A 19867-nucleotide genomic window follows, 5' to 3' on the forward strand; every position below is an offset into this window, starting at 1 on the left:
TGAGATCTCCCCAGTTAGCCAGGACTGCTGATAAATGATGGAAAGTGGCTTGGTGAGCACTTCCACCAGCTCCCTCAATACCCTTGTTGGATTCCATCTGGCCCTATAGACTTGTGTGTATCTAAGTGGTGTAGCAGGTCGCTAACCATTTCCCCTTGGACTATGGGGGCTTCATTTTGCTCCTCGTCCCTGTCTTCCAGCTCAGGGGGCTGGGTACCCAGAGAACAACTGGTCTTACTATTAAAGACTGAGGCAAAGAAGACACTGAGGACATCAGCCTTTTCCTCATCCTTTGTCACTATGTTTCCCCCCACATCCAGTAAAGGCTGGAGAATCTCCTTATCTCTTCTTTTGTTGCTAATGTATTTACAGAAACATTTTTTGTTGTCTTTTACAGCAGCAGCCAGATCAAGTTCTAGTTGGGCTTTAGCCCTTCTAATTTTCTCCCTGCACAACCTCACAATATCCTTGTAGTCCTCCTGAGTTGCCTGCCCCTTCTTCCAAAGGTCATAAACTCACCTTTTTTTCCTGAGTTCTATCCAAAACTCTCTGTTCAGCCAGCTTGGTTTTCTTCCGTGCCAGCTAATCTTTTGACACATGGGGATGACCTGCTTCTGCGCCTTTAGGATTTCCTTCTTGAGGACTGTGTCCCAAGGAACTCTATCAACCAGTCTCCTAAAGAGGCCAAAGTCTACCCTCTGGAAGTCCAAGGTGGCAGTTCTGCTGATCCTCCCTCTCTTACTTTTCCAAAAACTCTTATCATTTTGTGATCACTATGCCCAAGATGGCCTCCAGACACCACATCCCCCACAAGTCCTTCTCTGTTCACAAAGAACATGTCTAGCGGGGCGCCTTCCCTAGTTGGCTCCCTCACCAGCTGTGTCAGGAAGTTGTCTTCCACACACTCCAGGAACCTCCGAGACTGTTTCCTCTCAGCTGTATTGTATTTCCAGCAGACATCTGGTAAGTTGAAGTCCCCCACGAGAACAAGGGCTAGAGATTGTTGAGACTTCTCCCAGCTGCTTACAGAATATTTCATCTGTCTCTTCATCCTGGTTGGGTGGTCTTTAACAGACTCCTACCATGATATCTGCCTTGTTGGCCTTCCCCCCGATTCTTACCCATAAACACTCAACGCTATCATCACCATCATTAAGGTCTAGGCAGTCAAAACACTCTCTAACATACAAGGCTACCCCACTGCCTCTCCTTCCTTGCCTATCCCTTCAGAAGAGTTTAATCTCCTTCTGTTGTTCATATGTGTATCTGGAATGGTTATTACGAACTTTGACTTAGTAAACAAGGTCAGTATAGAAATTACCTTTACTGAATGGAACTAAGGCTGAGCTGCTGATGCCCACCTCCTTAAGAACTCCCATTTCTGTTTCACTGATGCTAACGCCTGTGACTTTCTGTGACAACAACCAACTTAAACTGGCATTCCTCTTTAAAATATTCTTAAAAGACAAGCAGATCTTCAGGAGATCCTGGGAATTAGCATTTCAGAAAAGATGTTAACTGTACTTTTTTCACAGAATACAAATAGCCACCGAAATCACTACTGTAGACAAGATCTGAAGAGAAACTATAACACAGTGGTTGCTGGTGAGAAGTTCTGCATTCAGACTTCATATATTCTGTCATAAAAGAATCTTGAAAATCTTTCTTCAGAAAATTTAATACTTCCTCAATCTGTGGCAGAACTTTCAGTTCAAAAGGGACAAAGACCTTGGACTAGGAGATAGTACTATTCCAGTCAGATCTTACTGAGTTATAATCTGTTAAAAATTAGCCACTAACCTTCTTCCTGCTTGCTTCCCTCAGGAATATCATGACAGCCTCTCAAACTAATGTTTGAGCTCTAACAGCAGTTCACCTGTGTCATTACCAAAAAAGCAGGCAAAGGAAAGAGAACATATTCAGGTTCTAGAAGAATGCATTTACTGGTAATCAATGTTCAGGTTCTGGACACTGGAGAAAAGGCTGTAACAAGAAAGGGGGACACCTAGACTTGTTTCTATTGAACCCACTATCTCACTGGTCTCTCGACCCAAATATCCACAATTCAGCAGAAGTACAGGAAAAAGATAAGGGTGAATAAAAAGCTAACTGTGTAAAGAAAGAAACACAGCCAAAATGTTCCTGCTCCTGGAAGAGCATTCTGAATCAGTGCTTATTTTTACACACACCAAAGCTAGTCTTCTGTCTGTATACTGAAAGTGAAGCTGCATTCAAACTATCAGGTCTAGAGAAAGAACACCCAGTGAGTTGCAAAGCCAAAAGACTGAAGAGATTCACAAGGTGCTGGGGCAGATTGTTGTCTCTGAAGATCTTTGAATCAGAAGGTTTATGGGAATTCTCCCAAGTGGAAAAGCTGAGTTGAAATACAGACATTAAGAAACCAAAGACGAGGACGATCTATATTTCACCTTTTCATGCCTTCAGCCTAAGTGAGAACAAGAAAAGTCATGGCTGAAACTTGGAGAGACAGATGCAAACCCAGATGTACCTTCTCCAGAGCAGAGTAGGAAGTTGAAAACTCAAAGAAAAAAAACCCTATCCACTGAAGGAAGCTTCAGGAGAAATAGCCAAAATGTGAGCCAAGGACCACAACAGGAAAGGGCAGCCCTCTTAGCAGACAGAGCAAGAAAGCGAGTGGTCTAGAGTGAACAACATATTCTGCAAGAAAATGAAGAAAAACACTAGTTAAGAGAATAATAAAGTACTAAGGCTTAGGAGTTCCTCTATAAACAGGGCCAACAGGTCATTGACAAAACTACTTAATCTTGAGTGAAGAAAGTTTCAAATGCCACAACAGTGTAAAACGTCATGCCTTACGTATCACTTTTTAGGCATGGGGAGTGATGAAGCTTCTATATGTTCTACAGCTAAGGCTAAAAAGATTTTAATGATACCAGGTAAGTGCATCAACTTGGAGAACGAAGAGACACTCTACTGGGAATACTACCCACTAAGATTGCTCTCTATTCTGTCAGCTTGATTTTTAGTCTACATAACATTATTTTAACAGCTGTCAATGTAATATTGTAAATAGCCTTAAGAGTATATATTTTATTGATCCGTGATAGATTAAATGAATGCATTAACGCAGTGGATGGTAGCGACAGGATGCAGTTGTCAGAAGGATTACATGCACACCGTGCCAGGACACATCACCTAACACCATTTTGTGAGCACTGTGGAAATTCACCGTAACAGAGTGAGGGGACTGCAGAAAAATTGCTTACAGACAGAATTTAATGGAGTCTATAGATTCCCCAGCAGAATTGGGTTTTCTGATCCCAGATACTCTACGTATTTTTATGATTTAAAACACTGTAGAAATTAAACATTAGCTGTCAAAAATTTTATTGCAGGAATAAATATCCTCTGTCACTTAAGGAATTTTTATATTTTTTAAGCCAACCATACTAATCACTATTGTCTAAACTGATAGCTACTGGCAATGGCAAAGCTCATCACCTGCAAGCTCCCTTGCCACTGTTCTTTTGGGAAAACTATCTTAAGACAAACAGATGTTTCTGCTGTTTTAAACCAACAGGAAATGGACTGACTTTCTCCCTTTTCCTTTCCTAGAAACAAATACTAGCAAAGAAAAATCCTAGCACAGCTGTACTCAACACTTTCCTTATAACAATATGTCTGTGTGGGAGGCAGGCAATGAGTGGGAGCAAACAGGCCAGGGGAAGTGAAATGTAGCATGCAGAAGATGAACACAAAGAATTCATTTTAAAGTCTCTGAGTGGATTATTACACTGTAATATTGATACACTACCAGGGTAATAACAGTGTGAGGTACAAGACTTTGCTTTAAGACATGATCTGAATCCTATCTCAACAGGTAATGTACAAAACTGAATCAATTATCAACTGGCAATCTTAATCCCTTCCAAGTGAATAGATGTTCAAATCATCAGAAAGCTTCATTAGTGTGAAAGGACTGCAGGTTTGGTGGCCAAGATGCAGCCTTATCTTTAAGGAAATGTCTTTAGGTCAAGCCTGAGAAATGAAATAATATGGTGAAATGCAGAATTCTTGCTGTCTTTGTGTGAATAAACCAAATACTTCAATTTTCACTGCTGACAAACTAGTACCTTTTACTTGCACTAAATTTACAAAAAAAAGGTAAAATGCCATTGAAGTTATTGCATCGCAGCCTCAACCATTACAGAAGAAAACTTGAAGAAAACATAACATTACGGCAAACCTGGTTTTAAATTATTTATGCTGGAATTATGACATTTTAAAGTAACAAAAAGCTTCAGAATAGAAAAAGGCAACTTTTGAAAGACTGCTTCTGCTGTGAAAGTCTTGTGCCAAAACACAAATTCATGCTGCCATCTAATGGTCTAAATCAGCCATTTCCAGCTGAACAATTAAATTGCTAATCTGAACAATCACTTGCATTGCTCTTAGAACTATTCTTTCTTTCCTAATATTTTAACTCTCTGAAATCCGTATCTGTTGTTCAGAATGAAACTACAGTCTGTTTAAGGAGATACAACTTATTCTAACCAAACTCTTAATTTCTATTCCCAAGTACTTTTTAGTATTTCTTCCAAAAGGGTTTTGTCCATTTGTCCAAAAGGTTAGGAGGAGGGCAAGGAATGCAGAAAGGAGTTTTTGCAGAGACAGTCAGTAAACATCTTTATCATCACACCTCTTAAGCCATAAAATGCAAATTTTAAGGACAAAACTTTGCAACACTGACTGGCAATGCAAGCAAAGCACCTGGGACTCCTTCTGGCCTTTTTAGGGGAGGGATGTTGTACCCTATGGCTGAAGTCTGAAGCCGATAGCTGTAGCAAGGTACGAATCCCAGTGCCAGCCCACACTGCTCCTGGCCAAGGGGTTTATTCTCCTGTGACTAACTCGGCTTAATGCAACAGGCTTCAGAAGCAAGGGTCCACTTCACTGGGGGAGCAAGTGCACTGGTGTCCACAGCCTAACAGCCTTTTGCAGCAAAATACTACTTTGTTCAATCAAAAGCTTTTCAGTACTTGCATGCCTGCCTCTCCTTAGAACTGATATTACCCAGAAATGTACCTAAAGATTTTGTTTTTCTGATGCTTTTCTCTCCACCTCCTTTCTGGGGAGAGATTTTTATCTTTTTCCAGTCCTTCCACTGCAATAGTCAGATGACTCCCACTATAGAACTCATAAAATTAATACAAATGACATTTTTAAGGATTATTTCTCAGAATAGGATTCAGCTCTAGATTCAGATGCCTGTCATTAGGTATTTAGTTAACGTGTAGAAACTAAGTTGCTGTTACAGTGAAGCTCTGCAGAGACCCCTATGAAACACAGACATCCTAGTTCATGGCATGACAAACAGTATTCTAGACTGGTAACTGCTCTGACCAGACCTTTCACTCACTGTAATGGGAGACCGAGTTTCTAGTGAACAGGCAAAGACTATTTGAGAGGCATCTGAGCTTGGAACTGAATCCCACCAGCACTGTGAAAAACAGCATCTAGCTGCCTAAACACAAGCACACAGCACCATCTGAGATGCAGTCGTGTACCTAAGACACCCACATGATGCAACACAGGACTGATCCCAAGTTTCCCACAAGCAGCTGGAGTCCTGGTAGATTGTATGAAATGGTATGATGACTGAACCCTGTTTTTAGGAATTCCTTCCATTGACTAAACTTAGCTATGTGGGGCCATTTGAAACGCTATGAGGTATCTTGCCTGGCCTTCAGCTGCCACTCTAGTAAAGGTCTCCTCTAGATCTTCTGCCAAATCCACCAGTCCCATGTGGATGTCTCAAACACCCTACAATGTCTTAAGCGGCAGTAGAGGTCTATGTTTAGGTAACTTGCTGTCCTCACATCTGCCACAGTACATACGCTTGGGGAAAAAAAATCTACTTTGTACACAGCTGTGCATAAAATCCTCCTCTGCTGCAGAAAGCCTCAATAACTGGAATTCAGCAACAGATAATAGGATAATCATGTGCCTAGAGTCATGAAAAGACTCCAAGGAGTAATCTCAATTTTAGCTTTTCCAGGCTACTGGCTGATCTAGTCAATACTGGATCAAAGTCTTTCAGATCCAGCAACTCTTTCCATTATGCACTTGACTATTTGAGCCTCAAATGGATAAGGCTTTCCATGCAAAGAGAGGTCTCCTGCTAGAAGGTAAAGAGGGTGCTCAGGCAGTACAGAAGGACTTCTAACAGCCAGGAGAATTTCAGACTTCATTCTTTTTGTAAATTACATAACTTGGGTTGTATTATTGTAGGTGTACTTCTGGAGATAGTCTCAACAGATTTGACATTATCTCCTGCAGCACAGCCCACTCACTTCAAAGTTTGGCTTCTACAGCTGTTCTGCTGGCTAGATTTTCCTTTTTTTTCCCCATAGGACAATGTAACTTTTGAGAAACAAATGAAGCTGGGTGAGGATTTAGATTGCATTGCTAAGCACTTATGTCAAGTAACACCAGCCTCAAATCTGTTCCCTTTGATGCACGTATTTAATCTTTAACACAGCACTCACTGAAGAAACAAAATTCTCACTTTATTCCATTCTTTCACCATACAATATTTTATTAATCCAACCTGACAATTTTAGTAATTTATCCAATAATCACACAGTCTGTTCTCTTTCAGTCATTAGACTGGAGAACATGTTAGCACACTATGAAGCTACAAGTTGCAAATGTAGTTGGCCAAAGACTGGTCCTCAAACTTCCTTTTACTATAAAGTGCTGATTCAGTATTTAGGGCACTGGTCCACAGGGCTGATATACATAATTTCAGAGGCAATTAAGCCTAAGGAAACAGTCCCATGAAGCAACTCAGTACCCAGAAGAGAAGCTACTACTGAGTAGGTAGGAGCTATATGCCCACGTAGGGCGATGCCCTGTGTTCTGTGGTCAGGCAGCCTGGTTGGTTCCAGAAGAGGCAAGAATACGCTTCTTTATTTCTCTGAGTTTGGTCTTGCAAACAGCACTGTAAAGAAGCATTCACTAACAGCAAGGAAATATGTGATCAGAATGACAGGGCTTTGAAGAAAAAGAAAAGGAGGAGTGGTCTGTGCACTCTCTCCCACGCACTAAGGAGAAAGGTGATAATCTCTCACCTTAGTCTATAGTATACAATATATATGCAGGAAGAAGCAACCATAAACAAAGTTATCATCAAGGCTCAGTGCAGCAGAAACTGTCAGAGTGCACAGAAGCTGCAGTTTATCCCAGGGACACTACCACTTTGCATGACCTGCTTGTAGAACTATCACACCATCCAAATTCCTCAAAACCAACCAAGAATGCTTTAATTACTTTATTCCTATTCTTTAGCTTGTCATTGTTTTGTATTTTCTTTGTTCATATACTTCACAAGTGTTTTTAATTTTGAAAGCTTTTTTTTTAAATAAAGGTTTTTCAAGCTCTCTAGATTGTGGTGAGACACATTTTAAGGAATTTTATATAATAAGCAAATAATTTCCAAATTCTCCCAGAAAACAAGGGTTGAGTTTTGTGATCTCTGACACTACTTCCCATACTAAAACATCAAAAGCTGCTGTTCAGTTTCTAGTGGTTTTATTTTTTGGCTGAAAACACTTAGTTTGGGTTAAGTCTGTAAGACATCATTTCTGTTTTGCCACTTACAAACATTCTATAATTGAAAATACAGCAGAACAATTAAACTTCAGGAATGACTCTCTTCAATTCTAATTGAAGAAAAAATAACTCATAATAAAACCAACCAGCATCCAATGGTGACAAGGCAAGCTGGATGACCCGGTAGTCAGATACAATATCTTATTCTATTGTTTAATTGTTCTCATTGGAACAGCCATGTTTTTAACTTTTTTACATGGTTTAAGCCAACTGCATACTCAGGGATGTGAGGGAGTATGGGTTCTAGCATTGGCTACAGATATGAGTAGTATGCACATGTTTCATCCTCAGCTCTGCCAATATTTCTCAAACCTGACCTCCTGTTTCAAGGCTTGGCCTCTTCTGAGTAGCGTGCCAGTTCTACTGAATCGTGCCAAATGGTGTGCTGACAAACGCGCAACCTAAATCAGTCAGCAAACAGCACTTCCTTCTCTACTCAGTTTATAAAGCTCTTAGATAAAAGAAGCCATACAAAATGCAATGTTCACCATTTTCAGCTTTTCTGTAATGTATACTGTTCAAACTGAACGGTCCTTGCGTACCTTTATTGCAAAATTGCTCAAAACTCCAACTTAGGAGGTCTTAAAAAGGTAGCGCACAACTGCTAAATTCTGAGTGTCAAAAAGTTGTCTAACATGGCTGGACTCAGGGCTGACAGATTTTTTAAAAGCTCTGCCTTATCAGAGGCCATGAAGCTTCCTAGTACGAAACTTATATGGATTTTATATGAATAATAAAAATCCAGAGAGGACTCTCAAGCTTTCTCACCAGAGTGAGATGAAAAAAGGACACTGGGTACTGTTCTTTAGAGTAAAGAAAGAGTTTCCTTCTTATTTCTGTTTTTTTGTCATCTACAGTTCTAGGTATTGCTGCTATTTAAAAAAAAAACAACAAACAAAACCAAACATAATTCAATGTTAAAACCCTAAAGTGATAACAATTTAAAAATCTAGAGAAAAGTAAAATAAGATCAAGTCAACTGAAATATTTTCCTTAGACAATTCCATAGTGCTGCATTTTCATTTCAAACTCCTTAATTTTTAAACATTGCCGTAAATTCAATTTCTAATAAAAGAGTAATTTTGAACCAAAACATTTCTTCAGAGTTCATAACCTCATTCTTTTTGATAATCATGAGATGCATAAAAATTAATTAAGCGAACTTTTATAGGAAAGGCAACATTTTTCACTGATAAAACATGCTATTAGTCATTCCTGACCTATTTTGGTTTTGTTTTTTTTCTTATTTTACAGATTACACTGGTATCACTTTTGGAGCTCCGAAAGCCCTGATCCAATATAGTTCCTTTGAAGAAAAATAAGGAAACGTGAAAAAAACCTATCTCAGAAAAAGAAGTTCTTGGGATTGCAAATTACATATATTACCTTAAGTTTCTCTCAGACTGTTGCATTAGATACAAATGACATTTAATTCAGGATGAGCTAGAATAGTTTTTCTATCTGTACGAAAATTCTATAAAAACTAAAGACAAAGATGTTTCAATAATTTAGAACATATTGAAGAATGAAATATTTGGATGATCAGCTAAGAAAACTGCTCCATCCACTTAAATTTTCAAATTTTTTAATCTTTAAGAATTTGATAGTTTAAAAATAAAATTTTGAATTGTTCTCAACAATTACTCCAACTTACTACAGTAATGACGACATTGACAGAGGGATCCGAATATATGTTTCTACACTGTGAAATAAAGGATTTTTCCTAACCAAACACTGAGGATTAAGGAACTGAGAGAGTTGACGAGGCAGAAAGAATGGTTAAAAAAATTGGAAACCTGAGAATGGTTTCAAGCCTATTTTTAAAATACAGCCCCCGTAATTCTATACCAAATTTCTAAGAAAAGGGTGTTTCATTTTGAATGATACATATTCTAATCACATGACACACCAGCAAAGAAAAGTAAAACCTCTCTCTGAAGTTAATGCTTAGCCTCCTCACTGCCATGGCTGCAGACTATAACTCCAATATGCACCTTCAAAAAATTGAAATAGTTGGTTTACACGTCTTTATTCCTCTTGACGTGCTTAGGGCACCTGTCTCACCTGTCTTCTCTCAGAAGGAGATTATGTATGTTTCTGAATACAGATGCAGAGAGTCTCCTTAGTAAAAATCTTAGTTTTATCTCACTCTAAAATAATCTAGGAAGTTCATAAAGATTTAGAACACATTGATAAACAAAGCATAAAAACCATCAAATAATAGAAAAAGTACACACCTCTGATTGTACATGCCCCGGAAATTATAATTTGCTCTATAATTGGGAATTGGCTTTGGATCTAATGGCCTGTAGATGGCAGGCTCTCCTCTTTTCATAGCCAGACCATTCAGCTCCACTGTTGGAGTTATACTGCCTGCAAAAAGAATACATGTAAGGCACTTAAACCACAAATCCTGCAAACCATACAAGCAGGACTGAGATGAGCAGCAAAGAGAGAGCTGCACAATATTTTTTTGCTCTTAAATTAAAAAAGAAGCAAATAAAATGACATTTCAGTTTCTCTAAAAGATGGGAATACAGATGCCAACTTAATCACAAGCAATGAAAAAGAACATTTAAACATTTATCTCGGTGCATTCTCTGTGCAGTTTCAGTACATTAATCTTCACAACTGAATGAGAAAGCCAGTGCTATAATCAAGCTGGTTATTCATCTTTCCAAAGTGCTTATAATATCTTACGACACTTTCTGAAACTATAAAGATAAAAGAATAATGTCTCTTCCCACTGAATACTATCAAATAAAACCACAAATAGAGCAAAGAGACATTGAAACAAGCAGGCAGTAATAGGCATTACTGCAGTCATTCTGGTAATCTTACAAGTTAGAAACGCTTTATTTGCAAGACTTGAAAACTGAAGACCGTGACTAAATACTAACGATCTAACAGAAACCCTCTAACAAACTGAAACTACAGCTACTGGAAACCAGTGGCACTACAGCCACCTACTGGTGACAGAATACAAAAATAGAAAGCAGCCAGCAATTGCCCACTTGCACGGTCTCCAAAATGCCAAATAAAAAGCTACACTGTGATTTTATTTATTTTCTTATTTATTTTTAATAAAACGTTCAGCTACAGTAATCCCCACTTGTGCTGTTGTAAGAAAATCCTAAAAGAGCTAAATGTACATTCCAATAAAAAGGAGTTAATATTTTCTCAAAATATTTTCATAAGAGGTGCAAATGAATCTAGCCTTAAAACAGCTATGATGAATTTGCTGCTCAGCCACTGAGGCTTTATATGTCAAATTACGAAAATTTTTATGCAATATTTATGCAAAAATTTCTATCAACAACAATTTTTATATTTTCCAGAGCAAGGAATGACTACGAATTCAACTATATAATAAAAATGCAAAATATCATTTTGGTGAGAAGATATTTGTGCATATACATCTTTCTTAGTGAAAAATTACAGTGTTAAGTGATTCAATTATACAATTTTTTAATGAATTCTCTTAAAGCCTATTTCTTTTGTTATCAGCTTTCCCCTTTAAGATTAAGGTCAAAGCCAAAAAATCTAGAAGCTGAGTGATACTCTGCAAAGTCAAGAATCAAACCCAGGATCTCTTTTTATAGAGCCTCCTGCTTTCTAAACAAAGTCAGAGTGACTGCGAAGGACAGAGGGCAAAACCAGTGCCCAGGGTCTGGAGGAGCAATGTACTGATCTCCAAAGGAGCAAGAGAATACTATTGCACCACTCTCAAACAGTCCTTAGTGGCTAATGCTCAGGATAATGCTCACAAACTCTAAAAGAAACTGACTCCTGCTTTTTTCCCAACATAGGGAAGATTAACTGCAAAGTTACTCCATTTTAAGAAAGTGTCTGAAGAAGACTTTTTTCAAAAGGGGTGGGCAGAAGAGGGAATAAAAAAGGAAGCGGGGAAAAGAGGAACAATGGAGGAAAAAAAGTGTAAAAAAAAGAAAAAAGGGAAAGATTACCTTTTTTTTCACTGTTTGCTTTCTTTTATATTTAGTTTGAAATTAAGTTAGGAATACTTTATTTATTTATTTATTTTATTGAACAAGACAGAACAGATCACTGAGCACGTGACTGGGATGTGTACCTCAAAAGGTGTTGCATGAATACAAGGCAACTCACAGGTAGCACCTCAAAATGAAGGATGCAAGACACCAATATACGTTCTTTCTATTATTCAAACAACACTTTCTAAAGCCATCTGAAAGCTTTTTGAAAGCACAGGTTGCTATGAAGGAAAACTCAAGATGCAGGAAATTACCTGTCAAAATTCTCAAGCCAAATCCTGACCTTTTATTTACACCAGAGATGCAATTTCACAGGATTGGACTGGATAAAATTTCCAATTTCATTTGAAAATTAGCTAAAATAACATTTTGGGAAAAATGTTTTACTATGATGATAATAATAATTCAGTTCAATCTGATTTTGTCCTGTCTACTGTTGATCACATATAATCACTTTGTATACATCTGAGCCTTATCTAAATAATATATTCACTTACAGTTCAACTGTTTTACATATGCGCATTAAAAATTCTCCTGTGCAAACTCACTCGAGGTTATACTTCATTATACTATTGTACGTATCAGACAGCTACGCTGATTCTCATCCTCCAGCTTAACTTGTAACTTGTTAAATTTATTTATTAGTGGTATAATATTCCAACACTTCAACAAGATTTAACACACAGATGAAAAAGTCATACCTGGATTATTGTTAACATTATTTTTGGGTGGTCTAGGAGTTGGTTTAGGAAGGGTAGTTTCATTCAATGCTTTGCTAGCAGCAGCATGTTGAGCCTTTTTAATACTGCTTCCTTCAGCTTCCCATGTTTGTTCTCCGAGAGTCAGCTGCACTGTGAACATCTTCAAAGACAAAGAACAGGTAAACACTGGCAAGATTATCACTGTGGATTAGACCCATCTGTATAAAAACTTCCAGGGCTGAAGAGAAACCGTGCTGACTTTTCATTATGTTCAACTCCCAGGTAACACATCTGATTCTTACAGGGACAGTGAGTCCTTATCAGTGGGCAACACTGGGCCTTTCAAATGACAAAGTAATGTTAATGACAAAGAACAGAATAATATTTAAACAAAGTAATAGTAACTGCAAATTGATCCTCTGCTCTTGGAAGACTATATACAGGTCAGTTAAGACCACTTTTCTTCACACATCTGATCATGTTTAGTCACTTTACCTGTAGAAAACAGGTAAAGAATCCTACTAAAAATAAAAAGTAATTTTGTAATAATTCAGGACGGACATAAATGACTGCACACCCTTAAAGGCAGTGGAGAATTTGGCCCAAATAGTTTTACCCAGTGAAAGAACTTCTCACACAACTTGATTTCTGAAAATAATGTGTATTGTTAGGGCAGAGTCATAACTCATAAATATGTGCAAAAATACAAAGTAAGAAAGAAAAGTATTATATTTCTGTATGTAACTGCAACTCTTTAATGTGGACTCTATAGCAAAGACAGGAATTGTAAAAATTCAGACTTCACAAACAGACTACTGGTTAAAATCATATATATTTCAGAATCTGCAATAAAGGATTATTTCAAGCAGTATCTATGCTGTGCAAGTCATGAAGATAAAACTCAACACATATTTAAGATACTACATAGAGTCTATCTTCTGTATGATACATACATATTCAGTTTAAATATGAGCACCTAAGAATGAGAGGAGGAAGGGTAAGAACTCAGTATCTTTTCCATATCAACTCCACACATATAAGGCAAAATTTAATAGGTACACACAGTAAACGAAGATATACCTACCTCAGAAAACAGACTAACGTACTTAAGGCAACATAAAGAAATCCACATATTACTGTGAGCAGTATATATTTTTTTTCATTTTGATAGTTATTTGCTCTATAATTTTAAAAATTATTTAAACTTGCTAGATCCAGAACCAGGAACCTAGAGATGGGCATGACAGGCAACCTTTAAATTTGCATTCACATGTATTTTCATTTAGCATGTACTTGCAAACAAGCATTTGAACACAAGTATGTATGTGCCTCTCAATTCAGCCCTATACACGTGCACACAGTGCATATGAACTGAATGCTATAAATACATACTTATGTCTTAATTACAGGCTTGAGTTTTGGCCTACTGTAATTTCCAGAAGCACAGTGCAAGTCCCCGTATCACAGTTCCTATCACTATGTCATTCTTTCTACAGTAGTCAATCATTACAATCTCCTCACAGACAAGGGGTAAGAGAGAAACAGCCTCTTAATTTTGCACTGTAAAACCCTACCTCCATCTGAAAGCTGAATATTAGAGCTAAATTATCTGTAAACATATATCCTTATTACTAAAGAACTGAAATTTGATTTCTGGATCTGGAGTTTTTATATTTTGTTTTTCAATAAAGTATCAGTGTGGTATTTTTATGGGAGGAGAATAATCTTTAATTTCAATTAAAACTTTGAATAATGGCTGCTTATCTACCTATAACTTTCCTCTTAGTGCCTAGATCATAAAGGGCTTGCTCAGTAAATTTCCATAGCCAGAGCTCGAACCCTCTCTCTTAGCCCATCTGACAAAAATCTCCTGCAAAAAAACCACAAGAGTAGTAGGTGGGAATTTAATTAAAGGAATAAAATCGCTTAAACCCAAAATCTGGAGCAGCCAATGAAATACTCAAGTTCTGCAAGACCCAAGTTGACAGTTCTGCTACAGATTGAGAAGCATGTCACACCAACTTTCTGAGGAAGTTTGTATTCCTTGAGTTCAACCTAATTACCTGATATCTACAGAGAGGAAACGCAAAGGCCACCACACTTTGTGTTTGTTTCCACTCTGCTCTGTTCCTAAGGACAGTCTCCCATAGCTCTGGCAACTCTTCCCTCCTCATTTTTTCTGCATGTAGAACTTTCTCTCTTCCTTCCTGGCCTTTTGAAGTGCTATGTCCCTTACCCCCTTCCCTCTTCTCTCTACCACCACTGTGGCTTTCAAATTTGTCTCCTGAGATGCCACGGACATAGAAGCAGAGAATAACCTGACTAATGTACTCAAAAATGTCACTTATGCTAACAAAGACTTTCTGATTTTTCTTATAACGAAGAATCCACCTGGAGGGCAGAGTCCTAGAAACCCCAACTGCACTGTCAGGAAGCACCACTTCTTTCCCAGCTCCACTGCTTCTAGTTTCTCATTTCACCCCAATTCTCAAAACTTACTTTCCAGAGACAACTAGGAAAAGGGATGTAAAAATTTACTAGCAGTTGTGGTCATAACACAGCTGACTTGTAAAGCATGTTTCTGAAAATCATGAAGACTACTAGTGGACACGAACAGAGTATGGATAGGAGGAAAGCAACATGAGATGCTCCTTAAATGGCAAACAGCAGCATTACACCCTGCAAGTCATGCTTTCTAGAATACAGCTCTATTTCACACATTCTATTAGGTGTACCATCATGTTACTAGCAAGACATTATACTGAACTGCTAACACAGTCATAAAAATTTCTATATCTCTGCTTTTCATAGGTAAAAGGTGAATGAGTCTGCGTAATCTTATTAATATCACCTTTGTTGTTCATCTCCTTCCCTCCTTTGTTGTTCTCATTTGCTGTACAGGTCAAAATCAGACTTAATGTTATTCTGAGTCTACAGAGCACTTTTTTTTTTTTTTTTGACCAGTATGAGTGTAATTAAAAATAATAAGAGGTAAATTGAAAAACTGAAAAATTAAGAAATCCATTGAAAATCTGGCTTTCAAAAGTACAGCTAATGCAGGCTCAAGTCAAATCTCTTTCCTGCTGAGGAACATGAACAGCCAAAACCGCAATTTTTAGTACGACCGATGCACTTCTTATTTCACAATAATGGAAAAAAGGTAGTAAAATAGATGATATACAACACAACAGTGAAAAGCTAGAGAAAACTCAGCAGATGTAACACGCCGCAACCTAAAACTAACCAACCAGTGTATTCTGTGATGCTGAACACTTGCAGGAAGGGGAAGAGCACTTCAGCTTCCATTGGCAATGAGGGATCCCAAAAGCTTGCTGATTCTCAGCAGCCCTGCACCTTCTGACACCGTTCCCACCAGTATAAAGGATGCACAAACACCAGTCAAACCAGAAGGTCAGCGATTTGCATCAGCTCTGTCCTAGCTGATGACATAACGTGCAACTGAGAAAAAAGGGGTAACAGCAGAGAGACAGCCCACAACTAGCTGAAAATGTTACTCATCTGCAGCGTGAACCCACTGTCTTGTGTAGCTTTGCCACTCTAGAAATACTGAATACAAAGCAGCTACCAATTATGCCATTGTGTCTCTCAGAGTTTTTCAGGCTTTTTTCTCCTGTCCTATATTGCTCCAAACTAGGGAGAAAATTCAAAATTATATCTGAAAATTATTATAATGAGAATATCCCTCTGTGATCCCCATCATCCAAAAGCATCCTAATTTGTACTTACGAAATAAAGTTGGATATCCAAACTGATATGAAAACTGACCAGAATTAACTGTCAGTCCACTAGAAACTTTAATGTCATAATCATATTAGGAGTCTTAATATCACCATAAACCTTAAAGTTGCACAGAATTTAAAGGAAAGAACAGTAATAAATTTTGTGCCCTATAATGCAAGATCCAAAGATACGGTACCAATGCAAACAACTTTATGGACACAGAATCATATCAATAAGCACTTTAAAAACTGACACAAGCTTATTTTGTTGTCATCTGCGCTACCATGAAACAAATGCAGAGGCAGTTATTAGAGGCATGCTAACTCAGGAGAAAGATTCATGCAGCTTAAAAAGCAAACGCTCCATAATGATTAAGAAAGGGTGGTGATACTCTAGAAAGACCTTCACAAGGTCTTTATAGAGACCAACAAATATAAACTCAAAGGAGGAAGTCAAAGTAAGGTACAACATTATCTACAGGGCTTCAACAGAAATACAGATATACTTTCTGAAAGTGTAAAAAAAAAAAAAACAAAACAGAAAGCAAAATAAAGAACAGTAAGAAACCCCTTACACTAGAAATGTGGCTGTGTTTGATAAGTGCACTTGTCTAGACCATGACATTATCTGTTCAGCATTTAAGGTATGGCTCATCACCTGGAACTGTGACCTTACCTTGGCATGAGCAGGCCCTCTTTCATTCAGAAGCTTATACTGGGGTTGAATTCTATTGAAACGGGCTAACTCATTTACCAGACACATTGGAGTTTTCTCTTTGGGGTTTGCCATGTTATCTTGGAGAGGAGCTGTAAATAAAGAGTCTGTAAAATTTTTGTGGAGAAATGTATTCTTCACAACTTCGCAAAGCTTTGCAAAAGCAGCAGCATGCTTAGAAAAGAAAATACTTTGGCTAAAAAATGATTTTTGCACATATGCTAAATATAATGTTTAAGTACCAATTACCTATTAAACATGTGAGAACATGCATTTTACAATAACCATTTTGACTACAAGCGATTTAAAGAAACAACTATTTTGTTCAAAAATGTCTTTATAAAAGATGACAGTGTAGGAGGACATTACATATGATATATTTTCTACATCACCAAAGCTTACTGTCAGGAGTACACTGGTTCCAGGAATTGACTACTCTTTCAGAAATGTTTCTCAACACTTTGAAGCAGAAGTGGATAGCATAAGAGTTGCACGATAAATATAGCAGATGAAACCCTGTGGTCCCCCCTTGCTTTCCCTGCTTCTTCGCAATGTTTTAGACTTTTCTCACAATAATGAAGTCACTCTCAGAGCACTCCCAAAGAACACCTTTCCTCCCACTTTAAGGATTTTGTTCTGCTTTTCTTAAGACTACTTACTTCATGTATACTGCCTTACTATTTTTTAACTTTCTGCTATTTCTTTTTCAACTTATTTGTATTTATCCCTAACACACACTGGCATTTCTTGCTTAATTTTTTAGGATAACATTTCTGTATTTTATACCCAGTTCAGCATAGGAACTACAGTATTTATTAAGCTACAAAGGAAACACTGAATACTGCCAAGCAGTCTGAAGACATTCTGTTCTAGGGAAGAGAAATACACTTGGAGACCTTCCTGCACCACTAGAAGTTCTCTATAAAAGATACGCTCAGAATCTGACAAAATAGACAAGTTCTTTTCTGCTTTTATACCATTGATCAACACTTCACTGGAAGTCTGAGCTCAGTTACAGAAACTTAACTTAGTAAATATTCTATTTAGTCAAAATATTTTTCTACAGGATTTTTTTCCTTTATTTTAATCCTCTTTTTTTAAATTAACAAGTCATCAAAAAAATCTACCTGGACCAACTTACCTGGTGAGTTGCTAGAAGGCGCAGGATCCACAAGGCCGGCAGTAGGACTGCCACAGTTGGCAGCTGATTCCGAAATGGATCCGTTCATTGAGGATGGCAGACCCAGTGTATTTGTAGTTGTAACTGGTAAGGGTAGCACCATAGGGGACATGGTAGGTCCAGATAGGTTTGCTGTAGTCTGCATCTTAACTTGTGCCATTGCCTGTCACTGTAAGAAACAAATTATTATGAGCAGGGGATTCTGCATTTTGAATGTCAAATGACAGTAGTGATACTAACAACACTTATTTTTTCTCCTGGATCTAGGTCACAAAAGTATCCACAAAAGTCACACCTCTGCAAACACTGCTTCCAAAGTGATGCATGGAGAATCAGAGCTCACAGACAGAGAACATCACCAGAGCAGAACCCATACGCTCTGACTCCAGGTTCTGCTGCTCAACTGTGGGGTGACCCTGCCTGAGACACAGCAGGGAGAACCATTATTCTAGAATAAAATTCCATATAAGTATTCTGCAGATGTGATTACCACCTGCCAATTTTTTCAAGAGAGGATATCTTTGCAACAAACTGCCATAGAAATCTTTTGCCACAGTTTTTCTAGTAACATACACACAAAATACCAAATAAGGCCACAAAAGAAAACCCCCTATTTTTTATGCCTGTTACCAAACTAGAAAAGAGGAAAAATAAGAAGAGAAAACAACCAAACAACCAAAAAAACCCCACCAAAGAAGCAAGTTCTGAAAAATCACTGTTTATCCAGTCAACAGGTGGAGCACTTCAATACTTCTATAAACTACTAGCACAGGTACCAGGATTCCCCAAACTAGCATTAGCCCAGTGCCTAAAGCACTTACCTGGAATATGCCAAGTACTAATTATCTCTTTCCATCTGCCCAAATGAGTTTCTTTACTACCAATACCTGTTCTCTGCCTAAGTCTACAGTTGTAAACAAACCGGGGTCATGGCAAGGCTCCTTCATACTATTCACTGAGAGCATGCTCCTGGGCAAAATTGTGGCTACTGACAAAAAACTCTTGCAAAAACCACATGGGAGCAGTTCAGAGGCCAGTAGACAGCCCGGGCAATCCACTCAAATAAGAGAGAAGGCAGCCATCCTCAGTCCTCCAGGGAAAAGTCCTGGGCTTCTTCTTTTGGCATCAAGAGCAAATAGCTCATACACATGACTCAATCTGTACAGAGGAGAGCGAGTGACAAAACCTGTAACAGCCAACAAGCAGCCTGGGGACCTGGGACCTCTCCCAGCAGCAGCTCTGGTCCCTTTGGTGAAGGCAGAGGAGGACAGGAGCCCAGCTCTCCCCCATCACCCACACCACCCTTACCACTAAGCTCTCTGCTACTTCTTCTGGGGAAATTCTCTCTTCCTAAGTAAAAATCCCATCCAACACCTGAAAAACCTTCTAACTAAGGTCTTATTGAAGTTAGTATAACTATATAAAAAATTTTTATTACATCAGTATTTTTGCCTCCCCCCAAATCCCTTAAAAAAATATCCAAGTATCTCTACTCAGAGGGACAGTATTGCCGGATTAAGATCTCAAATCACCCAGTACACCACAGAGTGCAGCTATTTCAGCGCAGTTGCACTAGCATAATGAAAATAATAAATCCTACTACTGTGACTCTGTGCTTTGGAGAAGAGGTTCAGACTGGAATGCCATTTTTATTAGACAGACAACTGACTTAAATCTCTGGAAAGGCAGAAGTAAAAAAACCCCTGAGATGTTACTGAGATGCAGTAACTTCAACCTCTTGCCCTTTTCATAAATACCATAAGTAAAATGCTAATAGTGACAAATTTAAAAAATACATATGCAGTCAGCTGAGATTTATTAAAATACTTCAGGTGATCAAAAATATGAACTAAATTCAGACTGTA

The 19867-nt window shown here is 38.1% G+C and overlaps 1 protein-coding gene across 1 annotated transcript in view; it reads right to left on the reverse strand.

Moving 5' to 3' along the window:
* LOC104527020 (double-stranded RNA-binding protein Staufen homolog 2) overlaps positions 1 to 18168 on the reverse strand; it is a 44467-nt gene extending 26299 nt beyond the window's left edge. The window contains exons 1-4 of the mRNA XM_010170633.1: positions 17964 to 18168; positions 16784 to 16914; positions 12368 to 12527; positions 9894 to 10029 (exon numbers count right to left, since the gene is read on the reverse strand). Coding sequence (XP_010168935.1) covers positions 9894 to 10029; positions 12368 to 12527; positions 16784 to 16914; positions 17964 to 18162 — 626 coding nt within the window. The 5' untranslated portion in view covers positions 18163 to 18168. The remainder of the gene's footprint in view (positions 1 to 9893; positions 10030 to 12367; positions 12528 to 16783; positions 16915 to 17963) is intronic.
* Between the last annotated feature and the right edge of the window lie 1699 nt (positions 18169 to 19867).

The sequence above is a fragment of the Antrostomus carolinensis genome, unplaced genomic scaffold (genome assembly GCF_000700745.2).
Source record: "Antrostomus carolinensis isolate BGI_N321 unplaced genomic scaffold, ASM70074v2 scaffold966, whole genome shotgun sequence".
Taxonomy (NCBI): Eukaryota; Metazoa; Chordata; class Aves; order Caprimulgiformes; family Caprimulgidae; genus Antrostomus; species Antrostomus carolinensis.